Source organism: Myotis yumanensis, unplaced genomic scaffold (genome assembly GCF_028538775.1).
Source record: "Myotis yumanensis isolate MYYU_CA2020_CCGP unplaced genomic scaffold, mMyoYum1.0.hap1 SCAF_1, whole genome shotgun sequence".
Lineage (NCBI taxonomy): Eukaryota > Metazoa > Chordata > Mammalia > Chiroptera > Vespertilionidae > Myotis > Myotis yumanensis.
The window spans coordinates 238,168,826-238,183,545 of NW_027223752.1; the positions used below are offsets into that span (position 1 = coordinate 238,168,826).

The following is a 14,720-nucleotide window of genomic DNA, read 5'->3' on the forward strand; positions in this document are numbered from 1 at the left end:
TGCAGCCGTAAAAGGAAGGACACCCACACCTGCCACAACACGGTGGACTCGGAGGACAGCGTGCTGACGAGATAAGCCAGTCACGCGGGACACACACCCTGCGGTGGCATTCACAGGAGGTCCCTAGGGAGTCAGATTCACAGAGACAGGACGGAGCTGGCGGTGCAGGGGGCGGGGAGTTATTTAATGGGGACAGAGTGTCACTTGGGAAGATGGGTCATTTCTGCAGGTGGAGGGGTGACGGCTGCACAGCAGTGCGAGTGCGCCTGATGCTCCCGACCTGGGCTTCATCACCAAGGGAGTTCTATGTGTGTCTGTTTGACCACAATAATAAACAAAATTAAAATAAAATAAAAAAGCACTTCCCACTCAGTGAAGGAAAGAGAACGTGGAAATCAGCCACGGAAAACCCACTCAACAGAGTCGCACGCAGGGCTGATGAGTTTCCCGCGAAGCTGAGGCCTGCGGGGGAGACGCCACGGAGGAGAATGGAGGGGGTTGGGGAGCGGGGAGTGGGGGGACATGCACCGAGCCTGGGAAGGCAGGGCCACGCACAGGGAGTCAGCCGGGCCTGGGTCTGTGTGCGGGAGCCGCGGACACTTCTTTCGTCCACACGCTCGGGACCAAGCTTCCCGGACCCTGAACCCCTGAACCCCTGAACCTGCGGCCGGTGGCGGCTCCCTCGTCGGGAGCACAGACTGCAGAGCGGCTCCTGAGCAGCAGGTCACCCCGTACATTCTCCCTGAAGCCAGATCCCGGCCTCGAGGGCCCCCGTGAGGCGGAGCCGTGGGAAATAGCAGGTTCTATTCCTGGCATAGCCTCCTTCCCAGAACTGGGGCAGCGAGGCAGGCGCTGGGGGGTCTCGGTGCGCCCCGGAGCCCTCCCTGAGCCTGCGTCTGGTTGGTCCATGTGGCCCAGAGGCCCCGCTGCGGCTGCCACGACCAGCTCCCCGCCGGCTGCACGTCCGGGCGCGAGGGTCCCTGGGCCTCACCCCGCTGCCCCGACATCACCCTCCCGGCCGGCACAGAATGGCCCAGCGTCCAGGCGGGCACCGCAGCCGTTGCCAGGGCTCTGCCCCTCAGAGGCAGCAGGCATGTGTCCGACGCCAGCTTCATGGATCGCCCTCACCTTCTAGCACCCAAAGGGCCCCCAGGGGCAACAAGATGGAGAGTCAGAGGCCAGTGCTGTCTCAACCTGTCTGCTCTTCGCCAATGAAATGACAGGCTCGGCCCAGCTGGGCACCAAGGGGGGGAGGGCAGCGGGCGTGCCTGCTGCGTGGGAGGGAGGGGCCCAGGCTTCCACCAGGCCTCGCCTGGAGCCCTGCTTGGTCCAGGCCGGACGTGCCGCTACCCCCTCGGGCCCTGCCCGCCTGATCAGCAGCGGCTCGGATTGGTTGGGCATCATCGCCAGCACCAAAAGGTCACAGTTTGATTCCCGGCCTAGGCACATGCCAGGTTTCGGGCTCCATCCCTGGTGGGGGGTGTGCAGGAGGCAGCAGATTGATGTTTCACTCTCACATCGATGCTTCTCTCTCTCTCTCTCTCCCTTCCTCTCTCTCTAAAAATTAATAAATAAAATAGCTCAGCAGGCATGTAGGGGACCAGGATGGAGCCTCAGCACCTGTCTCCCCTCCAGGGGGGCACCGCCTGCCTCTCCCACAGATGGGGACAGACAAGTACGTCCTCTGAGCCCTGGCCGCACTGTGACACCAACACCCCCAAACCTGGCTCAGCCTGGAATGGTGCTCCTGGGCCCCGCTCACATCCAGCAGAGCACCCAGGAGTCTGCACCCTGCAGAGCCAGGGTCACCCTGCTCCCCTCCCCTCCTCGCCCGTGCAGAAGCCGAGAGATTCGTCGGCTCCTCACATGGGCACTGAGCTCCTAGCATGAGCAAGGCGCCATGCAAGGTGCAGAAGACCCAGTGCACGAGAGGCAGTGGGCTGTGGGGCCCTGCCGCACCCAACACCTCACCTAGGGACAGGCCTGGGGCAGGGGCACAGATGATGCTTCTCAAACCCTCCCTCCACTCTCATTTCTGGGGCCCTGCACCTGCTGCTGGATGGCCTTCTCCCACTGCTTTGTCTGGCTAGCACCTACATGGTTGATGTCACCTCCTTCAGGAAGCCTGCCAGGATTTCTCTCTCTTGGCAGGTTCACTAACCACCTCCTCTGTCCCCGCGGCCTCCTGAAAAGTGCTTTCTCATGGTGTGTTTTCATCACGTACTGTCTGCCTTTCCCTTAGTCTGGGAGCTGCTGGAGGGAAGAACTACATGTGGGTCACCCCCAGCACCCGGCCACGGGTGGGCACACTCACGTGAAACCACCACATCTGCCCCCCGCCCCTGCCATGGGTACAGGGTTGGCTGCTTATATGTTAGAGGACGTGACTGTCCATGAGACCAGGATGGGGCCTGCCTTTGGGGCCGGGGGAGGGTCTTCTGTGAAGGGGGTGTCCTTTCTGGTATCAGACACCGCGAGGAGAGGCACGTCCTCTGAGGGGGAGGAACTTGGAGGGGGAGGTCCAGGGAGAAGCGCTCTTCCTGCAGGGTGGTGGCAGGCAGGCAGGCTGAGGCCCCGGCTGTCCCCCCAAATCCAGAGCAAAGCCTTGCTGAGCTCTCCTACTGGGCCACGGGGGTACCCCGGTCAGGGGAAAAGTGCCCAAGTTCTGAGCTGCACCCCTGGGGGGTCAGGGGGGCGGAAAGGCCCTCAAGCCCCCAGTTTCCAGCAAGATGTTCCGTGTAAGGTGCCCACCTGGCAGCTGCGGGGCCGTAAGAAAAGGGAGGTTTCCTGACAAGTCCCCTGAGAATGCTGCCCCCTCCACAGCTCCCAGGTGGTGACATGGTCCCAGCCACCCAGGCCGCAGGAGGCAGGCTCCCTGCAGGCTGAGGTGTGGGGGGGACTCAGTGCGCAGAACCGGGTCGGGTGGCAGACAGCTGGGCCCGAGCTGACCCACATCAGATGCAGGTTATGGAGGGAGGGGAGGGAGGGAGGGAGGCGGGGAGGGAGGAAGCTCAGCACCAGGAAACGACGCTGACTGAGCTCACGTGCTCCACCGGCCCCAGCTGGGTCCTCGGGCATCACCTGCCCCCGTGTCCCCAGCAGTCACGGGAAGCACCCCGCACCCTGAGAGCATGCGCGAGTGACACTGCCCAGAGCCGTCACCCCTGCTGCAGCTGCCAGAACCCCCGGAGGCACCTTCATCGGGAAAAAGGGGAAGAACCCGTGGGGAGACGTGCTCTCGGGGGAGGCTGCGCGGGGTGCTCCCAGAGCAGGGCCAGGCGGCGGAACCCCACCTGCCCCCCACCAGCCAAGAGATCTTGGGAAAGGTACGCCTCCCCGTCTTGGTCCGAGCACCCTGGTCTGCACCCTGGAAGCAGCGGTCCCCACACCACAAGGATTGGTGGCACCGGAGCCCGAGCCGGCACAGCCTCTCCGCCATGCCCAGCGTCACCAAATGCTCCACAAACTGCAGACACCGCCTTGATGAGCCCAATCAATCACTTCCGGGGGCCAGTCAGCGCCGCGTGGGGCTGGGGTTCCGTGGCCAGCCCAGCCCAGGGTATACTTAGCTCTGCCGGAGCCCAGCGGGCGCAGGCATTCCCGCTGAGGGCACACGCGCCATCTCAGACCAGCTCCCAATTCCCCGCCAGCGGCCCTGGAACCTGCTCAGAACATCCTCTCATTTAAGCCACAGATACATTCTCACAAGAGGACACACACAGGGCACGTTAACGCCCTGTGCTGGTCGCATGGCAAGGCCGCCCACGGCCCTCCTCCACGGGAGTCCACCTCCCAGAACCGGGGACGCGGTGACCTCTGCACGGGCCGCCGGGGCCAGGGAGACCGCTGCTCTCAGATGGAGCCTCCGGAAAAGCAACTGTCCCTTCTTCCCATGTGCAAATGAGTCAGCGGGAAAGAATAAGCCAGCAGGCGGGAGGGTCACTCCTGCATCGCGATGCGTTTTCTTCTAGTGTCTTCTCTGCACGGTTTGTAGCGAAGAAACTGTGTCTAAGATTCTAGATCCCGTATCTTCATTTGCCACCGGCATCGACACATTTTCCTAATGCTGATGACCACGTAATATCCCATCTTCCATCCGCAGTTCCCCAAGTGTGGTCCGGGGACCCCTGGGATCCCCGAGACCGAGTCAGGGGTCAGCCAAGCCAAAACCATTGTAATAAGATGAAGACGTCCCTTGTTCACTCCCACTCCCTCCCCTGTGTCCGGCGGAGCTGTCCAGAGGCCACGGACCGGACGCGAGGTTCCAGCTGCCGTCCATTAAGCCGGAGAGTAATGAGATTTGCGAAGCCGCACAACCGTGCCAGTCCGGTCACTGAAAACACGCACAGGGCCACACAGAGGGTGTCATTCTGCCTCACGGGTTCACACACATTAGACTTTTTCCACTTTAACTTGGAATGCCGTGAATATCAATAGAGTCAGTTAGACAAAATCTCTTTGGGGTCCTCAAGCCGTCTGTGTGGGGGGGTCACAGGCCCCGGGAGTTTGAGAACCTCTGCCCCGGGCGGTGGTGACTCACTGTGGCGGACGCTGGCGTGCGGAGTGGCAGCCCCCACCCCGAGCCTGTGCGCCGAGCCTTCCCCAGACGTTTCCAGAGGCGGATTCCCTCAAAGGGCAGGATTCTACTGAGGGCTCCGCACCCCTGCCTGGTGCTCCCCCGAGCGCGCACACACACGTCGGCAGCCTGCGACCGCGTCCAGCTTGCGGGTTTGGGGATATCTGCATTGAGAGGAGAGTAACATCTCTATCGCACGATGAGTCCTTCTCTCAGACCCTCAGCCGTTTGAGAGGCCCCGGGGAGAGCTGTGGTTCCAGGAAGAGGATGCTGGAGAGGCTGCCTGGGGTCCCCGGAGAGGCCCTCAAAGATGCCCACGCCCTAGTCCTGCGACTGGGACCTCAGGCGGTTTTTTAAAGGGGGGGGGGTCTTTGCAGATGGGTTAAATGAAGGAGCTTGAGGCAGGTGCTTGCGGGTTATCCGGGTGGCCCTAAATGCCACCCTGAGCATCTTCCCGGGAGGGAGGCCGGGACTGGACACACACTGAGGGGCAGGCGCTGTGCGGACAGCACCGAGGTTTGGAGGTGCTGCCTTGAAGGTGGGAGGGACCCAGCCAGGAGCCAAGGGATGCCGGCAGCCACGGAGCGGGGGAGGCGGGTCAGAGGCTCCCTGAGCTCCGCAGGCAGCGCGTGGTGCCGACACAGGCTTCAACCACCCTCCGTGGTGCAGCACCTCCAGGGATGGGGCGACTCCCTTCTCCCCCCGCTCCCCCTCCAAGGGCATCACTGGTTAGAACACCTTCCTGCGCTGGGCTGCAACGTGCCTCCTCCAGGGCCCCCCTGCCGCGCCCCCCCTTCCCCCCGGCCCCCGCTCCAAGGGCTCAGATATGCTCACTCCTCCTAGTTCTGTCACAGGTGGCCCTGCTGCCGTCACAGACATGGTTAGGAGGGGGGTGGGTGCGGGAGGGGGCCGAGGGGGAGGAGAAGAGGCAGCGTATGGCAGCCCCAGAACGTGTGGGCCCCCCTCTCCCCCCCTCGCTTGGCCGGAGAGGGAACTAGAGGGTGGCTGAGAGGGCTGGCAGGAGAGCAGTCCAGGCACAGAGTCCGGGGGTCCTCCCCGGGAGATTGCAGAGACGGCTGGGGAGCGCTGGCAGCACCATCCTCACTTGGACCCTCAGCACCCACCGGCACTGCACCCCACACTGTACCCGGGAGGCGGCGGGCCCCGGCTGGACGCTGGGCCCCGTGCACACGTATCGCATTTCCTGATGTCTGAGCTCCACGGGACGCGTGGAGGCGGCTGTAACTCTGCACCCACAACTGCTCCCCGGCACTGGGCAGGCCAGGCTCAGTTTCAGATCAGAACCGCAGGGGAGGCCTGTCCGAGGCCCTGCAGGCCCGTGAGCCTCTGGGCTTGAGCAGGGAGCATGGGGCTCCCTCAGAACCGGGGGATACCAGACCGTGCTGGCCCGCTCCCACACCCAGGGGGCAGGGGGACTGTGCCCCAGAGCTAGCGTGGGCATGGCTCCAGACCCTGCACGTGTGGCTGATTCACAGCTGCACAAACATTTGGGGTTCAGGGGCGCCCTGAGTTAGAGGCCACGACTCGGGGTGAGGTGTGGCCGATGCCGCTGTGCAGGGGCCACTGCCTCAGGCAGGGAACTGGGGCTCCGTTACAGCACCCGGAGTCTCACAGGCAGCGGCCGCCCCCTGCCACGCCCCCTGGGGTCACCTCCAGGGAGACCACCTGCGCCCACGGCCCTGGTCACTCGGAACCTACAGCGAAGCAGCTGCGGGCAGAGGCGGGTCCTCTTCATTCACTTGAAACTCGCTGCCAAGGAAGTGGGGCCGTGAGGGGGGTCCTTGCAAGGCTCCCCTCTCAGAACCCCACGCCCACTGTAGCGCCACCGGGGCCGCGGGGCTGCCGTTTTCCTGTGAGATCCCGAGGACACCGAGGCCCCAGGAGGAAGAGAGGGTCAGAGGGACCGGCTGTGAGTCCTTGGCCTGGAATGTCTGCAAACGGAGGTGGCGGCTGAGCTATCACCCCCTGCTCCGCACAACACGCATGACGCCCGCCCAGGGCAGCCTGTGTGAGGACCACCGGCGGGGCCGGCGCGGCCCAGCTCTGGCCGGCGCCACACCAGCGGGACGGCCAGCGCTGCAGTGACACTGGGCACCGGTTTCTCGCTCTGGGGGCTGGAGTCGAGTTGCCGGATCATCTCCCCAAACCCCGGTCCTCTGATGGAGAAGCCAGAGTCAGGGGAAGAACTGCACCCCACTCGCCCCACTCGAAGGAGGAGGCCGGCTGCTGTGCGTGGGGAGGACCAGGCGGCCGCAGTGGGGACCAGGCGGCCGCAGTGGGGACCAGGCGGCCGCAGTGAGGACCAGGCGGCCGCAGTGGGGACCAGGCGGCTGCAGTGAGGCCTGGGTGGCTGCAGTGGGGACCAGGCGGCCGCAGTGAGGACTGGGTGGCTGCAGTGGGGACCAGGCGGCCGCAGTGAGGCCTGGGTGGCTGCAGTGGGGACCAGGTGGCCGCAGTGAGGACTGGGTGGCTGCAGTGGGGACCAGGCTGCTGCAGTGAGGCCTGGGTGGCTGCAGTGGGGACCAGGCGGCCGCAGTGAGGACTGGGTGGCTGCAGTGGGGACCAGGCTGCTGCAGTGAGGCCTGGGTGGCTGCAGTGGGGACCAGGCGGCCGCAGTGAGGCCTGGGTGGCTGCAGTGGGGACCAGGCGGCCGCAGTGAGGCCTGGGTGGCTGCAGTGGGGACCAGGCGGCCGCAGTGAGGCCTGGGTGGCTGCAGTGGGGACCAGGCGGCCGCAGTGAGGCCTGGGTGGCTGCAGTGGGGACCAGGCTGCTGCAGTGAGGCCTGGGTGGCTGCAGTGGGGACCAGGCTGCTGCAGTGAGGCCTGGGTGGCTGCAGTGGGGACCAGGCTGCTGCAGTGAGGCTCGAGTGGGACTGGACGCCCAAGCACAGGAGCACCCACCATCCGGACACTAGTCACTGCAGCTGTCCTCTCTCTGGGGGCTGGACAGGAGCTGTGCATGGGACTGAGCAGCTGGGAGGAAGGCCGGCCCCAGCCCTGTGTCAGCTGATGCCACAGTGGCCCCAGGGGGCAATTTCAGGTCTGCCATGAGCCCTGGCCACGTGCAAGCCTGGAGGCTGTGCCTGGAGCCCTGGGGGGCCTTGTGTGAGACCTGGAGGCTGTGTGAGGCCGTGTGTGTGTGCGCGCGCGCGCGAGAGAGAGAGAGAGAGAGAGAGAGAGGGAGAGAGAGAGAGAGAGCGCGCCTGGAGGCCCCATGTAAGTCCTGGGGAGCCATGTGTGAGCCTGGAGGTGGTGTGAGGCCATCTGTGAGCCCTGGAGGCGGTGTGAGCCGCGTGTGAGCCTGGAGGCTGTATGTGCTGTGGTGCAGGCTGCCCCGCCTGCCTCCTGCGCTCTCTGGGCCTCAGGCCCTTGACACCCACAGCCCGGAGCCATCGGGAAAGCAGGGGCTGTAACTCGCACCGTGTAGGGGGCAGAGAGCAGTGAAGCAGGAACAGAACTAGCAGGTGACAATGGAACCAACAGGTGTGCTTGTCCCCAAACCACCGCGCTTTCCCAGTCGCCCAGCCTGCCCCCTCGCGCTTGCAAATCCTCAGCGAGGGAAGCGTGCACGGAGCCCCGAGGCACCGTTTGTCAATAGAGCCCGTTTGGTGTACCCCTGGGCGCCACCCCCACCCCGCCCCCCACGGCCCGGAAGCCCACTGAGGGCACGAGGCGCCCGGTGGGGCTTGCTGTCGGTGAACCAAAGGAAAAGCGGGGTCACAGAACTCCAAGCACACCTTCCACCCCCCAACTCTGCCAGCTCCGGATCCAATGCCACTGCCCTGCCAGGCTGTCCAGAGCCCCCAACACCAGCAGCCTCGGCATTGAGGGCAAAGGGAAAGTATCCCGGAGACCTGCCTGGCGGAGGAGGCCGAGGACTCACGCCTACGCACATGTCTCCCTGAACCAGCCGCTCAGCCTCACACCCGCAGGATCTCTCTGGGGACGTGGAGGGGACAGCAATGTCGGCAGACAGGGGTCCCACATCTGAGGATGGCAGTGGCCCCATTTTCACAGACGGGTACACTGAGGCACAAATAGGGAAGACAGGCACTCAAGGTCACACAGAAGCCTGGGAGGGTGGGGCTGAGCAGGGTCAGAGGTCATGGGCACAGGGGCCTGACACGGTGAGACGCTGTCTCGAGCTGCGAACCCTGGACGGGCCGACCCAGCCCTGAACCCCAGAGGCCAAGGCTCCGGGGATGCGCAGGCAGGTGACACCTGGGAGGCGGGCGGTGCTCCACAGCCCAGGTCAGAAGACGAGGTGTGTGCCCAGCTGGTGTGGCGCAGTGGTTGAGCCTCGACCTATGAACCAGGAGGTCACGGTCAGGGCACATGCCTGGGTTGTGGGCTCAATCCCCAAAGTGGGGTGTGCAGGAGGCAGACGGTCCATGATTCTCTCTCATGAGTGATGTTTCTATCTCTCTCTCCCTCTCCCTTCCTCTCTGAAATCAATAAAAATATATTTTACAAAAATAAGAAGATGAGGTGCGCGCCACCCCCTCAGTAAGAAGCATCGCCATGACGCCCAAATGGATCAGCCTTATCCATCCCACACTCGCAGCCACATATGGTGGGGAGCCAGGAAGCCACCCTGGCAGCGGCTGACAGAGGGGGGACAGTGCCTGCCCCGCTGGGGAGACGTGTCTGGGCAAACTGGGGTTCAAACCCAAAGCTGCCCTTTACAGGTGGGGTTATGCGACGCCAGGCCACCCACAGGCCCTCCTGGGCACTCACGTCCCCATTTGCATTGGGGACACCCCAGTGGCCGAGAAGTGCCATCGGACCTCACTCAGGAGCGCCTGGCCAGGCGGGGGCCCCGGGGAGCGCCCTGGGGCCCGGCTGCCGTGACACTGAAGCAGGTGCTGCGACGCCCTAGAGACCGACCCCCCGGCAATGGAAACATCCCGGTAAACAGTCGCGCATCAGGTTGCGCTGCCCTCGGACACGGCTCGGGGCAGCCCTGCGACTGGCTCACATTCCCGGTCCCCTGGGTGCTCGCAAGACCACGCCATCCTCATGAGAAAGCGCGAGCTGCGATCTGACGCACAGGTTCCTGCCTGCACCTGCCTTTAACCCCCCGCCCCCCGCCCTGCAGGCTCAGCCCTGGCCCCCTCGGACCCTACGGACACCCCGGGGAGGCGGCACTGGAAGCTCAGAGAAGCCCAACAATCCATGAGCTGGCAGGTGGCAGAGCTGGGGTTGGAGCCCAGAGACTCCAACTCAGGGGAGGCCCTCCACGTCCTGCTGAGGCCGGGGCAGTGAGCGGTGCAAGGGAGCCTGGGTCTGTGCGGGGGGTGGGGTGGGGGGGGATCCGGGGTCCGGCTTCCAGCCAGCAGCCCAGAGCCCCGGCGGCTGGCCTGGCCCTGAGGACCAGAGGCAGGACACACACCTCCACGGGCTGGACCCTTCCCCCTCCTGTCACCGCGATGTCCCCTGGTCAGCTCACAGCTCTCCCGCAACCCAGGGGATGCTCTGGAGCAGGGGTGGGGGCCGTCCGGCCCCAGGGCCTATAAGGCCGGTGAAATCATGTGGTCTGGCCCCACCCAGGCATTGGGGGCGAGTTCATTAGGTGTTTGACCAAATACCACAGGCTGATGTTTAGTGGCTAATTTTGTATGGCCCGAGAATGATGTTAAAATACCCAAACGGCCCTGGGCAGGAAAAGGGTTCCCCACCCCTGCTCTGGAGGGTCAGGGGTCCGACAGGCTACTTCCCGTAGTGAGGGTCACACCCACTTTCCTGGGACAGTAAGACCGGACTTTCCCCACCGTCACCAAACTCGGGACTTGATGGGAGAAAATGCGCCATCTGCCCCCAGGCTGCCTCATCGACACAAACCAGAGTCAAAGGGTCCTGGTGGCCGGTTACGGGTAGGAAGTGCCCCAGCTCGGAGCTCAGGGGGCCAGGGCTGAGCTGAGCAGGCCGGGGCTCCTGGGCCACCACCGGCCTTTGCAGAGGCGCCATCTGATGACTCTGTGGGCCTGGACGCCCTGTCTTCTGCGGCACCGACATCAGATGGAGTCACAGGGAAGCCGGCACCCGCGCCACCACCCTGAGGGGCTCCAGGATGCTGCCACCTGGGCGCCCGCCCCGCCCAGCCAGGGGGCCTCTCCCCAGCCCTGGATTCGGCAGCAGAGCACACACGCCTGAGATCTGGAAGCGGTGGTTTCTCGCTCTCACCTGATTCTCGTGGCAAAAGGAAAGTGGGACAATGAGGGAATTCTGGGAAAGTCACAGAACCGGGAAAGATGCCGATGGGAGGGCGGCTCGCTCTCCCCCTCACCAGGGGCCTCGTCTCCTAGTCTCTGCTCCGCCACCGTTTTTGAACAGCGCAGGTCAAGGATGACATGCAATGTTTGGCCTCACTGTTTCCTAAATGTAACTTTCCTTAAGCATTTTCTCCCAGCTTTCAACTCCCCACCGCAGGCATCCAGTGAACATTTGTTGATGGAACGAATGATCACAGGCCTACGACCCCCTCGCTGCCTCCACCTTGAGGCGGCTCCGACTTGGGCTGTCATCAGTGATGCTCACAGGGACACGTGGGTGGCTGCGTCCCTGCCCGCACTGGGGTGAGGGAAGGACCTGCCTCTCTGTTCCAGACTCGGGGACCTGCGCCAGCCAGAGTGGGGACAGGGCTCGGTCTGGCTCTGCCACACACTCCCCTTGGCCCTGGACCGTGGTTTTACTTCTCAGGCCTCGGTTTCCTCCCAGCATCTCCCATGTCCCTTCCAGCTCTGCAGTGCTCACACAGCAGCCAGCCAGCTACCAGGCTCTCCACCTGGTCCTGCACCCTGTCCTGGGCTGAATCGTGTCTCTGGCCCCCCGCCCCCCATCCAGATGTTAAAGTCCTAACCCCCAGGACCTGGGGATGCGACAGCATTTGGAGAGAAGACCTTCACGGAGGTAATTAAGGCAAATGAGGTCACAGCGATGGGCCCTGATCCAACAGGCCTGCTGTCCTTATAGGAAGAGGCGAGTAGGACACACGCACGCAGAGGAGGACGCTGTGGGGACACTGGGAGGAGACGGCCGTCTACACGCCAAGGAGGGGCCTCGGGAGGAGCCAACAGCCCTCCTGACACCTTGGTCCTGGACCTCCAGCCTCCAGGACGGGGGGAGACTGCACTTCCACTGCTCAGCCCCGGCCTTACTGCAGCCCTGGCAGCACGGCATCGCGCTCCCACGAACCTCTGACCCCGGGGATCCTGTGTCCCGCAGCCGCAGCCGCCCAGGGAGGTCACGGGCTCAGAGGGAGCCTGAGTCTCGCTCAAGGTGCCCACGGGCGGCAGAGCTGACACGGGAGCCCCTCCCAGCTCGGGTTCTTCCCTGAGCCCCACTCTGACCCGCTGTGACCCCATGGGTTGCGATGCTATGAAGCCACTGTCACACTTGCCATCTCATCATCTACTGCCCCCCCCCCCGCCCCCTGCAGGCAGAGCTAAGGGCATTCCCTCTATCCGATGGGGAAACTGAGGCAAGGGGAGCCCATAGCTAGTGCGCTGGACTGGGATCCGAGGGTGCCCAAGGCCATCTCCTACCATCTCCCTGGCCCCTCGTAGTCGGCATGGCAACAAAACAAGTGGGCGACTGCGTGGGCCTCCACGCCACCGCAGCCACCTAGGGCATTTTCGTTACCCAACCGGGAGCGTCTCCCGCAGCCCCAGTGGCTCAAAGGCAAGGGGAGGCGTCCAGGCTGCCTCAGGTGTAGACTATCGGCCCTCGGGGCAGCTGGAGCCTGGACCACGTGACGCCTCCACGCACCTGCTGGCGCCGGCTCCGGGTGATGCCGGCCTCCCGTGGGGAAGGGCGGTCGGGGGACCTGCTCTTGCTGATGACGGGAGCCCTGACCTGCCGGGGGTGCACAGTGGCCAGACATCTGAGCCCAGTGCGGGCGCCGGGGCTGTGCGGCTCCCGTGAGGGCGGTGGGAACCGCAGCCGTGCAGATGGGCTGGGACGGGCTGGGGCTCGAGGGACAGGTGGACGGCCGCGCACGCTCACTGCCCGGTCCAGAGCACTGGACCAGCTCAGGAAGACCGAGGTGAACTCTGCCACCCAGCAATGTCCGTCACAAGCTAATAAGAACCTACTGTGTGCGGGTAACCAGCGGTGCTGCTTTTATATACCAGGAAGCCACCCCCGGGAGGGTGCCCAGACCACCAGGCAGGCACGACGGTTCAAACCCCGCCCCTTGCTCTTTCCGTCCTCGACCCCCATGGCCCCCATGCCCACATACCCCTCTTCCAGGACTACCGCCAACAGGGGGGTGCCAGGGCTTCCTCCAGGGCTCCCTATGATTACAGGAGGGTGGGAGGTATCAATTATGGTCACAGCAAGCCCCAAATTACCCTGTGCGCACCCTGCCATTACCCCCGCCTCCCATTGAATGTGCCTGGAGGTCGGGCCAAGTCTGGGGCTGCCCTGCTCCCGATAACACGTTGGCCATTCCCGAAGTCCTCTTCCAGAGCAGGAAGCCTCCCCCACCTGCCGCTTGCTCTCCCCACTCTCCCAGCGCCCACAGCCTCCATCCCTCCTGCCTGGGCTGGGAGGGGGAGGGCACCGCTGCAGGAGGGAGGGCTCCCTGGAGACACAGTCCCCCCAGGCCGAACCCACCTCCATTCCGGGGAAGCAGCTGTCCCCACGGGTGTTTGCAGCAGGGCCAAGGGCCACACTGCAGGCTGTGGAGAGGCAGGAAGCACGGGTTCGAGTCCCCACCCCGCTGTGGGAACTGAGCAAGTGACTCAAGCGCACAGTCCCACCCTGAAAAATAGGGTGACAGCCCCTCCCCGCCAGGGAATGCAGGCAAGACCTCCGCCCAGGGCCGGGCCCCAGGAAGCTGTCAAACCCAGGTCTCCCGGGCCATGACCCACACTCCCCCGCCAAGACCCCGGCCCACGGCCTCAGTTTCCCCCAGCCCTTGGCGCGGCGGGCCTGTGGCGATGAGGCATTTTCCAGCGCCGCCCAGAGGCCGTGCGCGCGACCCGGTGGGTGCTGCGCAGCAGGCAGCCTTGGGGATGCGCAGGGGTGAGGCGACAGGCTGCTAGCAGCGACGAGGGCGAGTCGCAAACACCTGCAGGCTCCGTGCCCAGGATCCGCCCTGGGCGAGAGCGGGCACCGGGGACAGGCCTGGCGCCCTCCACCCAGGACCTAGGCGCGGCGGGAACCGCGCCAGGGCGGCGCCCCCTGCCGCAGAGCCCCCGGGTCATCGTCACGGCTCTCCGCGCCAGGGTCTGCGGCGGCCCCGCGTCCCTCCCGGGTCCCGGCGCCTCCTGCACCTGCGGCGACACCGGCCCCAACGAGAAGCTGAGGAGCGGAGCCTTCCAGACAGCCCAGCGCAGCCGCCAGCCCGGGCGCTGGGAAGGGGTCACCAGCCCACGCGGCAGATCTACGTGCCCGGGGCGCGGGGCCAGGGAGGGGGCTGCGCGCCGGGCCCTCGGGAGCAAAAGTTGGGTGGCACCGCTGGGCGACGTGCCCCGGGCTGCAGGTGCAGCTCCCCCGCCCTCGCTGCGCCGCGACCCCGCTCGGGAAAGCGCGCTCCACGGTGCCCACACTCACCCGCACTCATCCCGGCGGCAGCTCCGAGTCGGCCCTGCTGGTGCGGCTGCAGCCCGGCGCTCCCGCCCGCAGGTGCGGCGCCTGGCGGCGCGACGACCCACCGCCCGCAGGTCAGCGGCTGCGCGCACAGCGGCGCCTGCCCGCAGCCTCGCCGCAGACCCCGGGCGCGCCGGCCCCGCCCCGTCGGCTCCGCCCCGTCGGCCCCGCCCCCGGGTTGTCCCGCCCCGTCCCGCCCCACCCCCGTCGCGTCGCGGGCGGGGCGCACCCTGGGAAGTGTAGGCGCCGCGCCCCCATCATTCCGCCTTCACATCCCAGCCGCCGCACCGATGGACTACAAGTCCCGGCAGGCCGCGCGCCTAGCGCATGCGCAAGGAGGCGACGCCGCTGCGGCCTCCTGCAGCCACTCGTGGGTCTCTGCGGAGCTGTCACCGTTGCCTGGCTGTCTGCCTGACTGGCGCCAGCTGTTGGCAGCCCGGGATCGCCGAGGAGGACACCCGAGGGGAAAGCGAGCTTGGTGCAGCTCTTGAGTCCTGGAGTTGCAAAGGGCCTTGAATACCTACTGGGTC

General features: G+C 65.4%; 1 protein-coding gene across 1 annotated transcript in view; it reads right to left on the reverse strand.

The window, feature by feature from the left end:
- Window positions 1–14,243, reverse strand: part of ABLIM2 (actin binding LIM protein family member 2) — a 98,274-nt gene extending 84,031 nt beyond the window's left edge. The window contains exon 1 of the mRNA XM_070399849.1: window positions 14,155–14,243. Within this exon, the coding sequence (XP_070255950.1) occupies window positions 14,155–14,164 (10 nt within the window). The 5' untranslated portion in view covers window positions 14,165–14,243. The remainder of the gene's footprint in view (window positions 1–14,154) is intronic.
- Between the last annotated feature and the right edge of the window lie 477 nt (window positions 14,244–14,720).